This window comes from Labrus bergylta, chromosome 21 (genome assembly GCF_963930695.1).
Source record: "Labrus bergylta chromosome 21, fLabBer1.1, whole genome shotgun sequence".
NCBI classification, from domain to species: domain Eukaryota; kingdom Metazoa; phylum Chordata; class Actinopteri; order Labriformes; family Labridae; genus Labrus; species Labrus bergylta.
Window position 1 is genome coordinate 5,117,492 of NC_089215.1, and position 20,657 is coordinate 5,138,148.

At 40.7% G+C, this 20,657-nt stretch overlaps 1 protein-coding gene across 1 annotated transcript; it reads right to left on the reverse strand.

Annotated features, from left to right (window-relative positions):
* Window positions 1-404: 404 nt before the first annotated feature.
* On the reverse strand, window positions 405-8,810 carry pmp22b (peripheral myelin protein 22b). Its single transcript, XM_020630850.3, has 5 exons — window positions 8,650-8,810; window positions 7,855-7,945; window positions 7,483-7,576; window positions 4,030-4,170; window positions 405-2,738 (listed from the first exon to the last, which is right to left on the reverse strand). The coding sequence occupies exons 2-5, from the start codon at window positions 7,930-7,932 to the stop codon at window positions 2,578-2,580; spliced, it is 474 nt and encodes a 157-aa protein (XP_020486506.1). The 5' UTR covers window positions 7,933-7,945; window positions 8,650-8,810; the 3' UTR covers window positions 405-2,577.
* Window positions 8,811-20,657: the final 11,847 nt, after the last annotated feature.

Consider the following 20,657-nt stretch of genomic DNA (forward strand, 5'->3'; position numbering starts at 1 on the left):
TAGTGCTAACATCATCGTGTAGTGGGCTAGTTACTGTTAAATGTGTGCAGCCTTTGTAAAGGTTCCAGGTCATTGTAATACAGAGTTTATATCAAGAGGCAGCTACACTTTGTTGAAGTTCTTCAAGACAATTTGCCTTGTGCAGTGATTCAATCGGGGCCCATGTTCTGTGAATGTGTGACATGTACTTTGATAATTTTGAGAATTAAAACTGTAGAGCAATCACAGACTATACCTAACTGTGTTTTAGGGCCTTGATTAATTAATAGAAGAACCTATGTGGGTGTCAAATGGCTGTTGAGCACCCCCCAACTTGCAAATCTTGCTTCATCCCCACAGCATCCCCTACTTGTAACATCTTCCCATGGCTTTGGTGATATTGAAAGACACGACATGCTCCGTAGTGGTGGTAAGAAACATCCTTTAATGATTAAACTCAAAGTTGCTTTGGTATTATCAAGAGAGCATTTTGAAGTTTAGGTGTAAACATGGCATAGTCTTTTATTGTCTTACACAAAATTGTTGTAGGGCAGTTGTCATTAGAGTCAGTCTCTTCTAACTGAACCCAGTAATGAGCATCATGCTAAAAGACACAGCAGACTAGCAGCTAGCGTAAGCACTGAATCAAATACCACATCATACTGTAGCTGTGATGGAACGCTGCAGGGTCTCACCCGAGATGTCACGTAGAGGAAAGACCTGCCACATCCAAGTCTTCTTATTTCTGATGCTATGTGAGAGACTCTGTTGACACTGAAACAGTAGCTGCATGTTTTGAATAACTGGCATTGGGTGCAGACCATGCCTTCGCTCTAGTGCACGGTAACACTAGTCACATACAGCATTTGCAAACACATGCACAAGGCAGATTATTTGATCTACCAGAGTAAGATTGCATACTGTAAAATAGACTTGTTTTGCTAGACTGTACACAGGAATTTACATTTCAGTGGCTGACAACTTTGATAGCATAGCATATGAACTTCAAGCAACTATTGACTGCAACATTTCATCACTAGTGGTTCAGAATTTGCTGTCACTGTCAGTTCTTATCTCATTTTCTGGCTGTTATTATGACACTTGTAGCCAGATGCATGTTTCAGAAAGCACAACCGCCTAGAAAATGACTTGTTATCCTGCATGAGGTCCTTTCTGCTTCCTCATGCATCACTTTCAGCATAAATCCAGTCCCTTGTAACAGTGGAATACACGGTATTAGATAATGTGAGAGTTGTTTTATTGAGTAAGTGAATGTTTTAATGCTAACTTGTCATCACCATCTGTTATGCACAACATTTACACCGTGGTTGATACAGTAAAGGAACAAACATCTAGACATCAGTGGGCAGAGACTGCAGCATGTCAGACTTCAAGTATGTGAAACAGACATTTGTATTGTCACTGCAAAAATCTCTGTCCTCTTCTAACATACAAAATTAATACTAAATATGTTTTTTTTCCTATCATCTTGTATTTTTTCTTTTATGGCTTTAACTCTGTGGTATGGGTTTCTAGTAATAATAACTGACACTTTCTTCTTAGGCTGTAATTGTTAGGATTTCCCCTAAGGTGGGAATTTGGCTTCTTGAGACTAACAGTCGTAAGCATAACACAAACATCAAAATGTGGGGAAATGAAGGCAAATGGAGCAAAAATAAAGCTTATATGAAGTAAATTTGCTGTGATCAAACTTTTCACAAACTGGCAGAATAATACTGACATTCAAAATGACTGTTTACTTAATCAATATACCACCCCAAACTCAAATATCAATATTTTACAGTAGCTGATGGAGAAAAAAAAAATCAGACACTTCAGTGTGAACTAGGCTAGTGTTCCCTAAAGAAGCAGTCAGGCACCTCTGTTGGATACTCGCTGTAATTAATGGCAAGCCGTTTGACTAAAAAGTAATTCTGTTGTAAATGACTGCTATCAGTAAGAGGAATGATAAATACATAGCACCATCTTTTGTTGAAAATAAGAAATAGAAAAACACTGAAAACAAAAAAACACAAATTCACAAATAGAAAAAAGGACCAGATCTACTTTCATGGCTCTGCTACAACATGGATGTTTCCACTCTTTTTGTAAAGCAAGCCTGTCAATAAAATATTCTATGCCTTCTATTTCTATACATGCATTTTGGTTAATTTACTTCAAGAAAGTTTTTTGCTAATTCTTTGGCAATTAAAACAAAAAAAAACAACAACAAAATAGCATCTAATTATTCCATCATTACAAACAAACACAAGGCACTTAATCAGCTGAAACAAAGCTCATACGAGTATCTGTTGACGAGCAACACAAAAACTATGTACATATATGTAAAAAGTGTTATAAATAGGTTTTAAACCATAGATACTATATACATCATTTAACTGAGACAGTAATGTTTGTTTTGTGTTGGTTTGCACTTTGAATTTTTGGTATTATCCCTCATCCATGTGATCTGGGTGTATTGGCCTGGTGGCTCCATTGGCCATTGGTACTCAGGCATCAGAACTTAAACTTCAGAGGGGGTCTGACATTTGCAAGTGGGCAGGGGGTTACTGGGAACACTGGGATGGATTGATGGCCTCATTCTCGCTTCCTCAAGATGACATAGATGAGTCCGCTGATCAGCGCCAAAGGGAAGGCAACCCACGCCAGGATGTAGGAATAGCCGAATGCGGCCGCCACCGGCGCCCACTCGTGACTCATCACCGTGTAGATGATGGCGCCACTCATCACAAACAAACCTGCAGAGGAGGAAAAAGTGAATACTGAATAATGCTCTCCATCTTCCTGATCAATTATAAGATCATGTTTCACTTCAATATCCTGCTCTCTGTCTTTGCTTGGCAGTGGAAGCCAGCAGGTCAGTGTTTCCCAGAAGTACAACTGCCCAGTGAGACTTAATAGACTAAGCTTTTATTGAAAAAGCTCTGAGTGTAACTTAAGTCATGAAAGTAACATCCCATGAGCAATCTACACAAATGTGGGAGGATGCACCACTGGCATTGTAAAATGTGCCTTTAAGTGTAGTTATGTTCAAGTAGTCAGCAGAAGTGTCCAGATGCGCTCAAGTTCAAGTACAGAGCTTCTTGAAATTGCTGTCAATTGCATAAAGAAATTGTATGCAATGGTACCAGGCCATTTCATTAATTGTTCGCAATTTAATTGGTTAGCTAGCAAGCCAATAACACTATTGGCCAACTGTTCTTTAGTACAGAGTAACCATTGCTACGTTCAGCCTTTGAACAAAAAACCTATTACAATGACTGCTAATTAAAAAGGAACATTATTAGTCTGGCACAACACCAGCTCAACCCAAAGGGAATCCCCACTCAAGGTTATTCATGCTTACTGAGCCCAATCCAGTTTTGTATTCCAAGCTCTCCCACCTCCCTTTTCAGACAAGGCATGATCAGTTTGTCAGACCCCCGCACTGCCAGCCTTCCTGACATTTCAACTTGCGCGGCTGGCAGTTGGCTTAGTGTCATTCCTGTTTGGCTGAGTGGGCACCTGGGTACCAGTCAATGCAGAGAACAAAAACCTGGGATGTTGGAAAGGGCTGCCAAGAGAGGAAACAATGGACGGGCAGTGGAGCCACTCTCTGGCAAAAGGGCATGAAGTACAATGGACAAGTGGGGCATTAAACCATTAGTGACTGGCTCAGACTCTCTTGATTCAATTCATAGCAACAGAAGAGCCAGTTTGAGCATCTGTTATATGATTGTCTTCCTGTCGACGCAAGCTTTCATTTATTGACTGACCAAAGAGTTGGGCTCAAAAGATTAGTAATTTGGTTGATAATCAAGTAATGGTTAGCCAAAAAAAACTGCCATTAGATTACCAACTTCTTTTCGATTACTAGTTGAACAAAACATGCAATTTAAAGATGTCACCTTGGAATGTGGGATATGGACAAGTTAACAAAAAAGTAGGGTCAATTCATGAATCAGAAAAATGTTCTGTTTAATGTCTATCTGCTATCAGTTATGTTGTCAATGGATTTGTTTTGGATGTGTTGAGGTTGATCCAACTCACTTGCAAGGATCTGGAAGGTTCCAGTGAGGAAGAAGCGTCCGCCCTTCTGCAAAGTAAAGAGCTGGCAGAAGAACAGGAAGAGAGACAGGCAGCTGAAGATGATGGATAGGATCATGAGGGCCTGGACCGCCTGGATCCACTCTGCAAAGGGAAGAAGGAGAGTGTTGTCAATAACAGGAACTACAATCGACATTATGCAAAAGCACACAACTGTCTTCATGAGTTAAGAAGAAGAGGAAACAAATGCCAATAACAAAAAAACAATGCCAAAGAGAACATAATGAGCTTGCTGTGTCTATGTTTACTTCTGGGAATTTGTAATGGATCCTCCACAATGGAACCTAGGTATCTTGTTCCTAAAAGCTTGGTAAGCCCCTCAGAGAAGGTACTACGACTAAATGTATCACATTGATTGTTTGTTAGTCCTCCAAGGCCTTGCTGCTCGAAACCATTAACCCATTAGATACCTGTACTGTATTGACAAAGGAGACTAGAGTCTATCCTTGCTATCTATCTGAGTGTGGTTGTATCTGTGCTTCATTCGTTCCACAATGCCAAGAATCCTTGGACTTTCAAGCAGGGTCTATTTCTTGTCTAGGGGTTACCAAGCCGCCTGCCTGTCCTCTCAGGTTACCTGAGAACACACTCATTCCATCTCTGTATCCAGCCAACACTTCTTTAAGCAGTGCCTTCTGTTACTGTTGTTATAGTCATGTCCCTGCCATAAAATGCTGGTTCTTCCCAAGGTGTAGACCGCAAAGGACATCCTTGATTTGTCTGTATGTCACCAGAGATTTTACAAGTCTGTCCATGTGCTCCTGTCCTATCATAAAACAGCAAATATTCCAGTAAAGCCTATAAAAATGTGATTTTATTGTGGCTCCATTTGTATGCTTGCCGCTTCTAAACTTTGGCATTCAAATGTCTGAAGTGCTCCTTTCAACTTCCTCAAGCATCTTTGGAATATTGATTCTTGCATTATGCAAATCAAATGTTGTGGTTTAATGGGGGGCACTTAAAGAACAGAAAAAAGGTAGTATTCATAATTTATTAGCCCTCGTAAAACAGAAAGTATATTTGGGAAAATGAAACGGCCTGCTTTGTGTGATCTGATGATTTTGAGTGGCCACATTTAACCTTGGGACACAAATGAAAACGGCGTCATAGCCCTGTAATTTATTCCTTCTTTCTGTGATCAAAGAATTGCCACCATTTTCCTGGAACAACACTGGAATATCTCTTTCAGATTTGAAGGGAACTAGCATCCTGACTGCTGGCACAGTCTGGGGGTCAGGTTACCCATAATAACAGCACTACAGTATGCCCTCGTGATCATTGGCTCCAGGATGAGATATGGAAGGAAACATGACACGCTGCAAATCTCCATGCACAATACCGCACCAGACCAACAATTAGATTCTACTGTAATGATCCTGTCTTCAGATGTTACATAATATGGTGATAATGCGATGAGAAATGGGTGAAATGTTCCATCCCTGTCCTATGAATAGTGCCCCCCCTATAAATATGACAATACATCACTGCTTTCTGATAAACACACATCTTGTCCCCCTTCCTTCCTCCTCTGACCAGTAGTAGGAAACAGCAACAAGCGGGCATTTCCTATGGCATGAGGCGCATAAGGCGCATAAGGCTCAGAATATCCCTGATAAGCATGTATGACTCATAGTCTAAAATGTACATTTTGTAACACTGTGGTTTATACCTTCTATTATTCTATTATTGTATTTTTTCTCCCTTTATTTAACTGATGTAAATATGTTTGATTTTTATCTTCTTGTTATTTTTAATAATTAATTTCCTGTTTCCTGTTTTCTTGAGCTGTTGTAATGAAAAAAATTCCCCCATGGGGGATCAATAAAGTTTATCTTATCTTATGATTGTGGTATTTTCATACAGAAATACACAAGGATTCTTCTGTAACTCAAAACAGGAAAATAACAGTAAATAACTTCTATCCTGAGGTTGCACTGAGCTGCTACTTCACTATTTAGACGCTGAATATCTGTGCGGGGGAAGAACATTCTTTTACAGAAGCTAAATTTAGAGCGATTGAATTCTGGGAAGTTTCCTGGTTGTAAGGACGTGACGCTTAACTCAAGTTTGGCCTGTGATAAATTATGACATGAATATTTCTCACTTTGGCATCATCAAACTCACAGGCAATGTTTTGGTAACCAAGGAAGCTCCTAAAAATAACCCCTGATTACAATGATTATGATTCACTGGAGAAGGAACTCGATTGCTCAGCGGAGATACAGAAAAGCCCCTGTTGGAACACAGGCTTGACGTCCATGTGAGAGCAGACCTCTATCTTCCATCTCCCAAAGCCAAAGCGCAGAGCAACACGCGCCTTCTTAAATAAACACTGTGCGTCAGTGCGCTAATGAAAGCTAGTCAAACAAACTGGCTGCGCCATCAAACTACCTGGCAGAGTATGCAGGCGCTGCTGGCCTGACAAAACACACTGGCTGAGCACGGCTCATTCTAGACAAATGACATCACCCCGGCTGCGGCCGGCAGCTCCTGCAACTCTGTGACCGCAGCTTAAGGAACAAAACATACTGCAATTCATCACACATTTTGTTTATAAGTTATTTGTCCTTGAGCAATGGAAATGTGGTATGGGTCTTAATTATAAACAGTGAAATATTTATCTATTCTCCCTGTTTTCTGATCTAATTCAAACATGTAGAGGTGGCTGACTCTGTCTAAATAAATCTGTTTAAGGCTGCAGCTGCTGCCTTAAATTGTCCTAATGATCCCTGCAAACTAACACAGGACACTCTGATCTGACACTGGGCGTGACCCAGCAGCAGCATGCTATGTTCTGCATGAGGTAGTCCAAGGTCTCCCTGCTTTCAAACACTCTGTCCCACACACACACACACACACACACACACACACACACACACACACACACACACACACACACATATAGATCAAAAAACTTTAAATACTCTCTGCAGCCCCACCCCAGAACTTCCACAACTCCTGTCACTATGGACTCCCCAGCATGAGACCTGAATATGGACATCACACCACGACTATTTATACGGCGGCAGCCTATCAGCTCTCGCCTCAAGACAGCACTCCCACATTCTCTGCCCTAGATGGCACCAGAGTCCCAGAGGAGCCGTGACACACCCACATCATCAACATGTTAAATGCTGGATCTCAGCAAGTCATTTAAAAACAACCCAATGCCCCCATTTATATCATGATTTACAATGGTTTCAATGCAAATATTTTGTATGGAAACTGTCTTTCCCAAAGCAGAGCGGAAAATGAGCCTAAATAACCCTGAGAATGCATCAGAGCCTAACAGCATAGCGATGACTAAGATTTACATGTATAACACAAAAATACACATTAAATATACAGTTACTGTTGTTTTAAAGGTAAAGGGTGTTAATAAAGCAGGTGTCTGACCTCCAGATGATGCGTAGTCACAGTGGTATCCTCCATTGCTAGTAGTGCAGTTGTACCAGAGGTCTGAGGTGCTGAATTCGGTTGACGTCCATACCTGGTGTCAACAAAATTCAAGACTGTCAGTAACATGTGAAAAGTAGCACCAAATTCATCAGAACGTTTTTTCTCAAGTTAAAACTATTAATTCCATGTGAACAGGACTATATTTAGAATAATGAAGACATAAAAAGCATGATATCTCCCACTGCAGGTATAATATGCCTGCAAGCTTCATTACTGAGTTTTTGGTTGATTTACAAGAATATTTCATCCTCGAATTGTGCCTCAGAAAGAGGATAAAGAAAGACAAAACATAAGAATAGTTTTACTCACGCTGACTATCGTTGACACAAACAGGAGAACCAGAGAAGCAACGTGCAGGAGGACGATTCCAAGTAGTAGGAGCAGCATCTTTTCTGACGATCTGAGCAGCAATGAGAAGAGGAGAGAGTCTCTGTCAGTCAGAGTGTGAGTGTGACTGTCTGTGTGTGTGTGTGTGTGTGTGTGTGTGTGTGTGTGTGTGTGTAGATGTCAGAGTGGTGGGACATGGGTGTGTCGCTGCAGCACGTTCAGCATGGACAGCCTTTTACAAAATCTAAATCTGGACTACGTTCATAAAGCTTCCACGTACATCTAACCTTAGGTGAAGTTGTTATGCTATTGTTTTCAGACGCCTTTCATGAGCGTTAAACACCACGTCTTAGACACGATTCCACCTTAAAACGTGAAGTGTGAATACTCCCTTTAAGAATATCCCTTCTCTCATTCGGATCCCTTTAAAATGTTTTTTAATTATCCGGTTTCTATCATCTACAAAATGGAAATAATTGAATTCCCTGACGTTGATGTTTACCGGACATTTAAAAGATTTAAACATTTCTCAGACAGAAGTAACCTGAAATTCCAACCACTTTTGGTGTTTTTTTTTGTCGGACAAAATGACTTTTCTTAAACTACCAAATAAGCGTATTGACAGATGTTTCTGCGATGACGCCTCGCTCTTTGGATCTGCGTGCGTAATGGAGCAGCGGGTATCCCAGCGCAAACCGCGTTTCCTTCTTTAATCCGCTAGGAAGGCAGCTGGATAGAATGAAGTTTAGAAGGAAAAACCAAAGTCCAATTACTTACGTAGCGCTTGTTATTTCCACAAGACAAAAGGGGTTTCAGGCTTGAAAGAAGCAAAATATCAAGTTTCCCAGAGAGATTCAAACAGCGGTAGTCCGTCAGTCCCAAAAGTCGCGCTCAGACTAGATTGATACCAGGGGGCTGACGTTCTGTTATAAAGTGTCTCATTATGGAAGAACAACGCCCTGCGTGCGTCGCTACGTCATGGAGTGACCCTCTGGTCCAGCGCCAGGCTTCTCAATATAGATGGTTCATGCGTAATAGCGCACGGGTTGCCTTAGTTACTAACTTTCTGGAGTGTTTGAGGAGACCTGGATCAGCATTGTTTGGCTGTCGTGGTAACTAAAAGCAGATATCTGCTTTCGAGGATGTCTTTCTTCTCTCTGACTATATGTTTCTATCTTTTTATTTTGCTGTTATGATTTATTTCATACAGTTTTACTTTACTCCTTTTTGGTTTGCTTTTTGATTTTTTAAAGCTGCTTTTTTAGATAATATAAGGAATTGAAGGAATTTGTCAGCAAATGTACGTATCATGCATTTTTCATTTTCTGGTAAATATGGAAATCAAAAATGGAAAAATTTGAGCAGAATATTTGATAAAATGACAGAATACAGCTTGTTCATGTTATATACTGCCTTAGCTCTTTGCTAATATTAGCTAATTTTCTGTAATGACCAATCAAACAATCTAAATCAGGCTTTAATTATCTTTATAAACTGATGACCTTTGGGTTTCTTTTACACTACGGTAAGGTATTTTTTGACTTTTTTTCCCCCCAAAATAGCATACTTCCCTTTAAACTCAAGTTGTGGTTGCCATGGCGATTGCAAACACAAACATTATCGTATTGTGGTGCGGCGTGGGTTGGTTCCCCTCTGGTCGTCATGTAGTCAGCCACGTGACTCACAGTATGTGTGAACGTGTGGATGGGTATGCCCCGGTGCACCACCAGTGAAAGAGAGAGAGCATGGAGGGGGGAGAGGAGGGGGGAAGGGGGGGCTCTCCTCTGTTTGACATGACTCATTTCCAGTGGGAGTGGGGTCTGAGCTCCACTCTGAACAGGGACCACAGCCCATGTTGTCAATGTTAAAGGATGTACAGAGGGGTTTTTTTTCTCATAAATGTGGGTGTTGCAATGAATGGAATTCCAGGAGAGATATGGAGGCAGTTTCGGGAGCGGTTTGAACTGGAAATACTTTTGAGCATGTGCATGAATTGCCTTTTTTTTTATGTCGAACTCCCTCTGGAACGTCTACTGCACACAGATTGACCTCCTGTCAGTGATCATTTGAAAGATCATTCCATAAGCAACTCATCTTTCAAATGTAATTTCCCAAACACAGTAAGATCTCCCTGATAACACTGAATATATTCACTTTGAAAACTCTTCTAACCTTTACTCCTTCATTTCTGAAAATCGTCAAAAATTGATTTGACGTCCTGCACGCTGAATGTTATCGGCTACTGGGAAACACACACTTTCTCCACATTAGCCGGCTGCGGCATGAGGAGCTTTAGGAACCGCCCGACCTCGGATAACCCCTGTCAACATCCACTCTCTATTCTCTTCACCACTTAGCTCACACTTCCTGGATGTTTTTGTGTGTGTTTCTCACACTCACATGAAAAACAGAGGTGTTTCCACTGCCCTCATGTCCACACACACACACACACACACACACACACACACACACACACACACACAGGAGAGGGGGCAGTTACATGTTCAGATCACAGCCAGTAAAGTGCTGATCTTACAGAGGGCTTCAAAGTATCACTTTAAGGCGTGCTTAACCTGACCTGCAGAAGTGCCTCTTTGTCAGATATGACTCTTCTGTTACTTTACTGTTGGGGGTTCGGTGCCTTGCTCAAGGACACCTCGGGAGTACTTAGGAAGTGACCTTGCACCTCTCCAACTACCAGGCCAGCAGCCCAAAATATTCACCATCCAAAGAATTTGCACATTGCAACATATTTTATGACTCTTATTTTTATACAAATGTATGTTTTTAATGTTGAACTTAAATGATTTCAGGTCAGATGTGTTTTAGTTAGCTTAGCACTAGAAAAAGCTGAGTCCGTACTTCTACTTTCACCATAGTCTTTTTAAAACAACTATCCGCTCTTCTACGACAGCATAGATGGTGTGCGGTTTGGCCACAGTTGTTTTATTGTGATTATATGAGCAGAGAAGAAGTCAGTTAAGGTTTACAATAAGGGCTGTGCAGGCGCTCCCCATTCCCATCCCTTATATGTCAATGTTTGTAAAAGCCTGACAATCAGCGGGCTGAGTGGACATGTGAGTGTTACGTTTACTGCATTTGTGAAGCTGCAGGTCTGAAGCCAAACTCTCCGGGGAAAGAGACACATAACAAACATTCAGCCCCCCCACCCCACCCCCGATACAGAATTATGTTACATCTGGAGCAGCGTCTAACATTTCACCTCGGTCGTTAAAACCGTACGACTTATCTCCACGATAGTTCGGCAGACAGTGAGAGTGCATACCAAAACCCCAGATAGGACTCGAGCCAGTGGGGGGGGAATGAATCTGGAGAGTAGACGTGATTGAGTTACAGTAACTCCATCCACATACCAACACAGACGAGTGTAAAAACAGATGAGCCGATCATACGTGGTGATTTCTCCACTCGAAGAAGAGATCTTTAAAATAAAAAAGGCAATAGAGATAATGCAGGGAAGTAAGAAAAGAGAGTCTCGTCCTTGATGCAATTAGATTCCATTCCCGTTGATTTTAAAACAATGTGACAGCCTTCTTTCACGTTCACTTATCTTGGCTCAAACCACTATCCATTAACTGTAATAAACAAAAACCTCATACTCACAGCAGATATATTTTATGATACTGATGCTCCTTGCAGGTCAGATCGAAGGCCTAAGTCGGCGTCCCTGTTTGACTGTGAGTTCACTGGGCCCTCTGCTTTGTGTGTCAGGTTGTGGCAGCTGTCGGTCAAAGGTGGCTCAGCCCTTGTGTCCTGTCATCAGCATGTGAAGTGGTGCTGTCTGCTGGTCAGCTGAGTGCCAGTAGTTTAAAAGCTCCCCCTCCTTACTGCAGCACCGCCAGAGTCAGACGCCCCCCCCCCCCCGTGTTCTGCTCACCTGGATTCTTCTGACCTCAGACTAACCTCTGACCTGTCCTGTCCTGAACCATACCGTGCTGTACTGTATCATATAATATCATATATCTCTGAACTTCACTATATCATACCACTCCATACTTTATTGTATTGTATAGTATTGTATAGTATTGTACCGCATCATACAGCATTGTATCGTATCATACGGCATTGTATCGTATCATACGGCATTGTATCGTATCATACCGCATTGTATCGTATCATACGGCATTGTATCGTATCATACGGCATTGTATCGTATCATACGGCATTGTATCGTATCATACAGCATTGTATCGTATCATACGGCATTGTATCGTATCATACGGCATTGTATCGTATCATACCGCATTGTATCGTATCATACGGCATTGTATCGTATCATACGGCATTGTATCGTATCATACAGCATTGTATCGTATCATACCGCATTGTATCGTATCATACCGCATTGTATCGTATCATACAGCATTGTATCGTATCATACCGCATCGCATCATACCACATCATGTCATACCTTAATCGCCCCTTCACACAATCTACAAGACAAGACAATCTATAGACAAGCACAGCCAATAATGTTCAATGAAACTCACATTTATCACCAAAATGTTCAGCTTTGACCCTCTGGTGGGAGATACATGTTACATCAGAGTCGACCTATGTGCATTCAGATTTAGAATAACAGATAATGTAGGATGTGAAAAATGTCTCTTCAATATGATATATATATGTATATGTATATATATATATATATATATATATATATATATATATGTATATGTGTATATATATATGTGTACATATATATATATATATATATATATATATATATATATATATATATATATATATATATATATATATATAACCACAAATTGTTACATGATAGAGCATTATGTGATTTTCTTAGAAGTATTTATGATTATTAACCTAGGTGGACCTGCAGTACACAGTCCTGATGGACATAGAAGTAATAATATTGTTTGTAATCTTTATTCAGGGTTTGAATCTAATAGTAAAGAGTAAAAGTAAACAGACATTTTGGATGGAGATGGGGACATTTGGAGCACACAGAATGTTGAGCTCATAAGGGAGACAACAAGGCTTAGAGAGATGAGAGGTTAACTCAATGGGTTTTGTTTGAGTTGATAAGATACTCACAACCCTTGTCTTGTCATCACTATTTAATCAGACGAGATACAAAGTGATGACAGCAGAGGGGTTCACTGAGCTCTGTCCCTTTAAATATGTTCAATACACAACTGATTTCCTGTAATGAGTGTATATAGGGCCATGTCAAAGGGTCAGGTTAAAATGAAAGCTCAAATTAACAATATGATAATGATATGATAACAGAGAAAAGTAAAGGGATTCACTCTTAAGCTACTGGCCAAATTTCCAACCTCCTTTGATAAATGTAAACCTTCGCAAACCTTTTTTTGACAGGATGGATTAAATGAACAACATTATGATGAGAAGTAGCCAGTGGAAAATGTAGTATAACTCTGAATAGTCTAAAAGGTCAAACCTCAGAAATATCCTGATACATTTACCAAACTGTTCAAATTGAATTGGTCCAATATTATTGCTTGGACGTGAGTCTGATGTGCTTTTTATTGCTTGTTTGCGAGTTGGACCTGGATCAAATCCAAAATGTATCTGGTTCTTCCTTGGTCCAAGCTACACCAATCCACCAAGTTTCATGAAACGTGGGCAATTATTTCTGTAAATCTGCAGACGGTCAAACAAAAAAGCTTCTAAGAGTTGGCCGATGTGCCCAAGGATGCTTAAGTGCTTCATTACTTTAAAAGACAAATTAAATCTATGCTATTGAAGGAGTTAGGTAAGTGTAATTCTAATCCTGGTCCAGGTTCAAATAAAGGTCAGATTAACAACATACTGACAAAATGTTGCAGAGCTGCAAGTTCAGCCACTTTATGTGTCTGTCCTTATTTAAGAAACGAGATAAATTTGATCAATATTATTGCTCGTAAATGAGTCAGATCTGCTTTCATTTCCAGTTGTTGGGTTTTTATCTGGATCTGCTCCATAATTAAATGGGTTCTTCCTTGGCCAATCCTACACCCTTCCACCAAATTTCATGAAAATGAGGCTTGTAGTTTTCCCATAAATCTGGAACGAACAGCACATTAAAAACAAAGCTCCCTTAACCATCATATCCACACCATGTCATTAAATTATGTCCCGGCTATAAAAATTAAACACCCACATCAAAGAATTACACACTTAATTCTGATCCTAACATGTGTGAAAATGTTTTCAATTGCATTATGTCATTGATCATTCCAAAAATAAAACCATTTGGACGTAAAATGTAACCTTGAAAAATCCAAATTATTTCTAAAATCACATGTCTGTGATTTCCTTTTTATCCTGTGTCATTGGATTTGTTTTATGTGTCTGATGTAGAGTATAACCATGAAAATGTGCCAGTAGTGAGAAGAAAAATTGCTCTCCTGACCACTTTCTTTATTCAGCTGTAGCTTGTGTTGGACTGAGACGTTCTTTTTCTTGTCTCCTTGGCTCCAGACAAAGAAATCTAATAAAAGTGTCTTCATTTCAGACTCCAGTGCATAACTCCCAGTCATCCTCGGCCCACTATGATTCAGCAGGAAAGACTGCAGTACTGTATCTTGACCTCTGTGTCGCTCCATTATCCGCCCACCCGTCTTTGTATCAGGAATGAGAAGAATTTGGACCCACGGATCAATTTTATGGATTGTGCCAGAATTCCACTCGATCACACGGATGACCCACAAGACTTGTGTCATCTCTGCATTGTAGTGGATGAAGCTGCCTTTTCTGTGGTTGACCTCCGAACTTTGGTCCGCTGGTAGCTTTATCTGGCTTATCACAGAATATATTGGTGACTTAAAGGGTATTGACTAAAAAGTAAAGGGAGACAAAGATTTCTCATTTGAGCAACAATCAGCAGACAGTCACACACAATCGCAGGGTCACATTATGCGAGGTTGGCAGTTGCGATGGAAAACCACAGAATATGTTGTGTCTTATCAGCTGGTCTCCTGCTTTCCTTTCTGTAGCTCATAACAGTTACGAGACCGATTACTCAACGGATTCCCGCTCAGTTTCTTTTCTCCATTACCCTAGCTTACAATAATAGACACACTGGAAAAGCCCAACGATGGGGGGGCCAAAAAAGCCTCTTGAGAAAACTCAGGGTTCTGGATCCGATCCAGAAGCTGCAGGAAGAACTGGTTCCCATGAAAGTTAAAGATCTGCTGCAATTTGATAAACTAACTGTGAAGTGTTCCATATGAGTGTGTAGGATTTGAAGTAGATATTCCTGTAAAAGTCACGATCTGCTGACATTTTTTAAGGTTATGTGGACATTTTCCCAACAGATATGACAAAGACACATTTTTTCACGATTAATTTGTTTCTTACATATAGTATCTTACATGTTGTTCACATTTATTTTCCCACCGCTTACAATGTAAGTCTATGATTGAGACACAAGAGCTTCCGTAAATTTTTTTCATTCCCATTCCATTTCCATTGAGATCCCATTTTAAATGGATATTTCCATGTAATAAAATATATTCTTCTTGTATTTACATTAAAACAACTGTATTATTTGATATGTACTAAGTTAATGTTGCATTGTCTTTCCAGTTGAACACAGATTAGGGGATTCCCAAAGTGAAAGATGGTCCACTTTGCTTTGAAGACGATTCGATTTATCACTTATTGGTTGCTATAGTAACTGTGCCAGGCTTTTAGACTAAGGGCCAAAAAATTTAATTAGCACAAACTTGATCAATCATCTGTGCAGAGCATTAGCCTGAAATAGTATCTTCTTATAAGGAAAGAATAACTTAGAGCAGCAGAGTAAAATGGCTTTAATAGATGGGTTTTGAAGGATTTTAACACAGCAGTAGTATGACTTCAAGATAACCCAACAGTTGTTACATTTATATGTTAATATTGGATCATACAACCTCATGTGATGGGATAGTTCATTCTTTATGATCAGTCAATACTTATGTTTCACGTTGCCTGTTAACAAAGCTTTTTAGCCTTGTGTTTTTATTTGTTGATGGTTGAAATTTAGCTCTCTGAAAACTACGGTGGCCAACAAGGGCTACCGACCTGCAACAGCCAAAACAACGTACATTAGGATTAAGGGGCAGCAAATTCAGAACCTATATTAATTCAAAAACAAATGCAATGACTGCCCTTATATACGGAGGTTGCCATGCTCCGGGCCTGACTACTTAAAAATCCAATCGATCAATGTCCCAGGTCGGTTATAGAGTTTTATACATTTCCTTTTTGTTCATGTATCAATTTTGTATTTGCAGCGCCTTTGAAGTTTATGCATTCTTTTGGGCTTTTTGCAGCTTGTTTCTTGAAGGTGTAGTAAGTTTCAATCATGCATGTGTACTGGTCTTTAGCATTTGCTTTTAATATCATTTTTGAATTTTCTTCACATTTTTCTTAATGAACATCGTTAGGGAAATTGCAGGATGGTTGCCTTTGACGGCCACCGTAGAAACCCTAGCTATTCCAAGACTATTTTTAAATGCATTTTTTTTTTTTTACAAAGATACCCTCTGGGAATCACCTGCTCAGTGAAAGTTGGAGTAGGCAGCCAGCTTGCGTTCAGGTTTGTAGAGACCTTGGCAGTGCTCGAACTTGTCTGGAAACACAACTTTAGTAGGAAGTTAACTTTGTCTGGATTTTACTGGATTTTTAAGATTACTCTGTTGCTAACACATGAGCTATAAAATGTTCATAACTGTTAAATTCAGCACTTAAACAATCAAGAAACCAACTAAACGGTTTGCGCAAACTTCGAGCAGAAAGAAAACGGCATCCAGCACTGATGCACACTCAGTCCATGTCTGTAATTACAGCACAGGAGTGAAAACCCCTCAGTGACTGACACCAGCCTGAAGTGATCCACGATCAGCTCCTTAGTATGGCATGATGGTATGTACGAACCATAAAATAACATGGGGCAAAGGGGCATCTATAACAAGAGCTGCTGTTAAAAATAAACTGCCAATATGTTCGGACTGCGGGGAGAATTCCAGAGTACATTCCCCATGTGCAGGGGTGTTAGAGGAGGTCAAATAGGATGGCCTATTTGTGTCCTCTCCATCAGGGGACCCATAAACTCTAAATAAGCACGAGAGGCAGAGAAACAGGCCATGCTATATTTCTTTAACTTAGAGCAGCCCGCGATCCATCCTGTGGCTCCTTTCCCGCATGTCACTCCCCACTCTTTCGCTCCCTGATTTCCGACTCTATCCATTGTCCTGCCTCTACAGTAAAGGCACAAGAAGCCCCAAAATAAATCTTTAATATATATATATGCATCATTTGAAAACATGTAAAACATGAAACAGGTTTCTTTTGTTGGTACATGTTGCCAGTTGGATGGCTGGATGGCTAGCAAGCTCCACCACTGGATAGTTTGAGTGCTGACATGCGTTTTGGGTTTCAGACAGAGCCATTGTCTTACTTTAAATATGGCCTGATGTCCCTCCACATTTTTATTTCTTTTCATTGGCTCATTTTGTGAGAAGATGATTGTCAGATACCTGCATTTATACTGCAGCATTACGGTTTCCCACCCTGAGTTTCAGGGGAACATAAAGAAGGTGAATTATGTATTCCAGAGTCGTTAAAGAAGGAGTTGGAAGGGGAAAGCAATGGGGACAGGAATCTTTGCTATCAGTCACTATGTTTAATTACAAAGTGATGAGAACAGGCGAGTCGTTTGATGTTAGCTGGACAACAGGAGGCCTTTCTTTGCAACACTAGGGCTCAGGAATGTGCCCGGGCCAGAGGAGCGGGTCTACAAGGGCCCACACATACACAAACACGTTAAGCACACACTACATGTATCGGGAAACCATGGCAGAAACGCCTGCTATTGACTTGCTCCTGAGGGTTTCAGTTAAACACAAAGAGAGGGCTCATCAGCTCACTGTAACACAGAATGCAGTCGTAAAACATTACACTGAAATCAAAGTGCAAGTCACACACACACACACACACACACACACACACACACACACACACACACACACACACACAGAGTGGGTTTATCTTTATGGTCGTTCCCTCCCTCCTGTTAGGAGTCTGCATAGTGAAACTACTCTGTATTTATAAAAGAGATGTTGTCCTGCTTTTACTTTAATGCTTCGGCCAATTAAAAGGATTTACAGGATTTCACAACCTCACAACAGACGCATTAAATTACTTTTCTTCAGAGGGCTGGGTTTCTATGAAAGGTGAGGTTCCACGTGACCTGTGAATATGGGAGTTTCATTGTGTGTACCACACATCCTTTTTAAGTTGGTGTTACGGAGCTCAGCGTAAGTTCAGACAGGAAGACTGGTTATATTCTTCCACTCATTCATTCATCCTTTCACTTCAACCTAAACCACTCCCCCTACTACTTCCTCTGTCTCCCTTCTCTGGTGATCAGCTGATAATGTACCAATCATCCTGCTGCGGCAAAATGCTAAAACAGTTCTCTCTCTTCCACAGTCATTCTGTCATTTCAGGGCAACCGCTGCAATCCACCACCGCCCCAGTCAACTCCATTCCAGCTCAGCAGAGTCCAGATTCAGGCTCATCATATCCTCCATTCCTCTTCACCACCACCAGTGTCTAGACTCCATGGGGGGGGTGGTCTCCTAACCTGCTGTCGGCTTCATTACCGTCACGATGGAGTCTAATCCTCCCAAGACTTTGCACATTCAAAATTAAATTGTTGCACATTTATTGTAAATAAATAATTGTTCATTCTCAATTAAGTCTCTCCTGATTGAAATGAAGCTCCTGTGAGGAACCTGACTTTGTGTCGATTTTGGCGACCACTGCAGATTTTTTCTTTCGCTAAAATGTGGCTAAGACTAAAACAAAAAAACATGAGTTATGGGCTTATTCATGGGTTTAATGAGCTCGGAAACACTGTGGTAATGTAAAATTTAAATTAAAAGGATTGTTTAAAATACACACACATGCACAAACAGGATCCTGTGGACATGCACTAATGGAGAGATGTCAGAGTGAGGGGGCTGCCCACAGCGAGCACTCCTGCAGCTGGTGGTAGGGGGAGTTCGGTGCCTTGCTCAAGGGTACCTCGGCAGTGCTCAGGAAGTGAACTGGCACCTCTCCAGCTACCAGACCAGGGACTTGAGCCGGCGACCCTCCGGTTCCCAACTCAAGTCCCTGCAGACTGTGCTACTGCCGACCCCAACAGATATGGATGATGGAAAATATACACATCTGTACTTTAAAAAAATGACCTAAAATGTTTTTTTCAAACATAAAAGAGGGCGGTATAAGGTTGCACCATCTATCTCCGTTCTTTTATTTGAATATGTAACCTCCTCCTCCTTCTATTATAAGACAGCAGAGATATGAAGCAAAGTTTAGCTACAGGAGATGAAGTTAAAGTCAGTCATTTTTATTTATTTTACTGTGTGATCTAATCCCCTATCTGCGTGATAACTGTGATCAGTTTAACTCCGGGAGTCGTGTGGACTTCTGCAGAGGCGACTTTGAACTCAAACATTTCTGAGGCGTGTTTTTCTACAGGTGTTGTGTTTACATTCCTCCGAGCAGCCAAAGGTCACACAGGAAGTGCAGTAGTACAGAGTTGGGTTCAAAACAGTGTCCCAGTGTTAGTGTGCATTCAAAGTTGGCTCAGGTTCTGAATAAACAAAATGGAATGAAACTGACCCACTCTCCACTTCTTTACATCGGCTGGATCAAGCTGGATGTTAACTCTTGAGGTGCCGACTTTTCCTGAACTCGAGCGTGAAGGCATCAATAGACAGAGGGGCAGAGTTGAAGAGGCTGATAGAGGGAGTAGTATGGAGAGCAGTGTGAGGGCTTTATACATAACTTAGACGTTGTTTACCCAGCTCCTCCTATGGGTGAGGTGATGAGTGATGGGCCACAAAAATTCCTTTACGATCCATATTTCTGTGTGCACTAAATGTATCTGACTACTGCCAACTTTCATATCACAATCCCTCGATTCTGTTGTGTCTGCTACTCTGTTCTGAGGCTTTTTATGTTCCATTCATCCATTATCTATACCGCTGTACCCATTTGGGGGCTGGAGCCGATCCCAGCTGTCATTTGGCAAGAGGCTGGGTACACCCTGGACTGTACGGCAGTCAATCACAGGGCTGACTTATAGAGACAGACAACCAGCCACACTCAAATTCACACCAACCGGCAATCTTTTTAGAGTCGCCAGTTGACCTATCAAGCTTGTCTTTGGACTGGGGGAGGACGCCGGAGTACCCGGAGAGAACCAAACCATGTACAGGGAGAGCATGCAAACTCCACACAGAGAGGCTCCTGTCTGACTGGGATTCGAACCCCCCTATTATTTTCCCAACACAAAATCATTCTTTTAGTGAACTCCTCTTCTAAACACTTTCCTAAATCAGGAGCAATGAAAAAATAGAAGTTGTGAAAAAAGTAATCCAAACGTGAGAAATGCTCTACTGCTAAAATTGATTGTACATAGTTGTTAAAAGCCTACTTTCTTTTCTTGTTTTGTTTGAATTAATGATAATAATAATAATCAACATACTGTTTAAATGGAATTATCTCCAGAAAACATCATGTGCAAAGAGAAATTAGATACATTATCTGCTGATGCATCATTAGAAGCAAAATCGGTCAGAGTAAATCAAACAATTTTCATCTCCTCTTTCCAATATTTGCCTACTGGTCACATTCAGATACAATGCATATTCCAGTGGACAAATGGTTTGGAAAAAAAATCCAAGTAAAGCCATTTTAATCTTGTCTATCATATTTTGACACGTATTATGCTTCTTTGT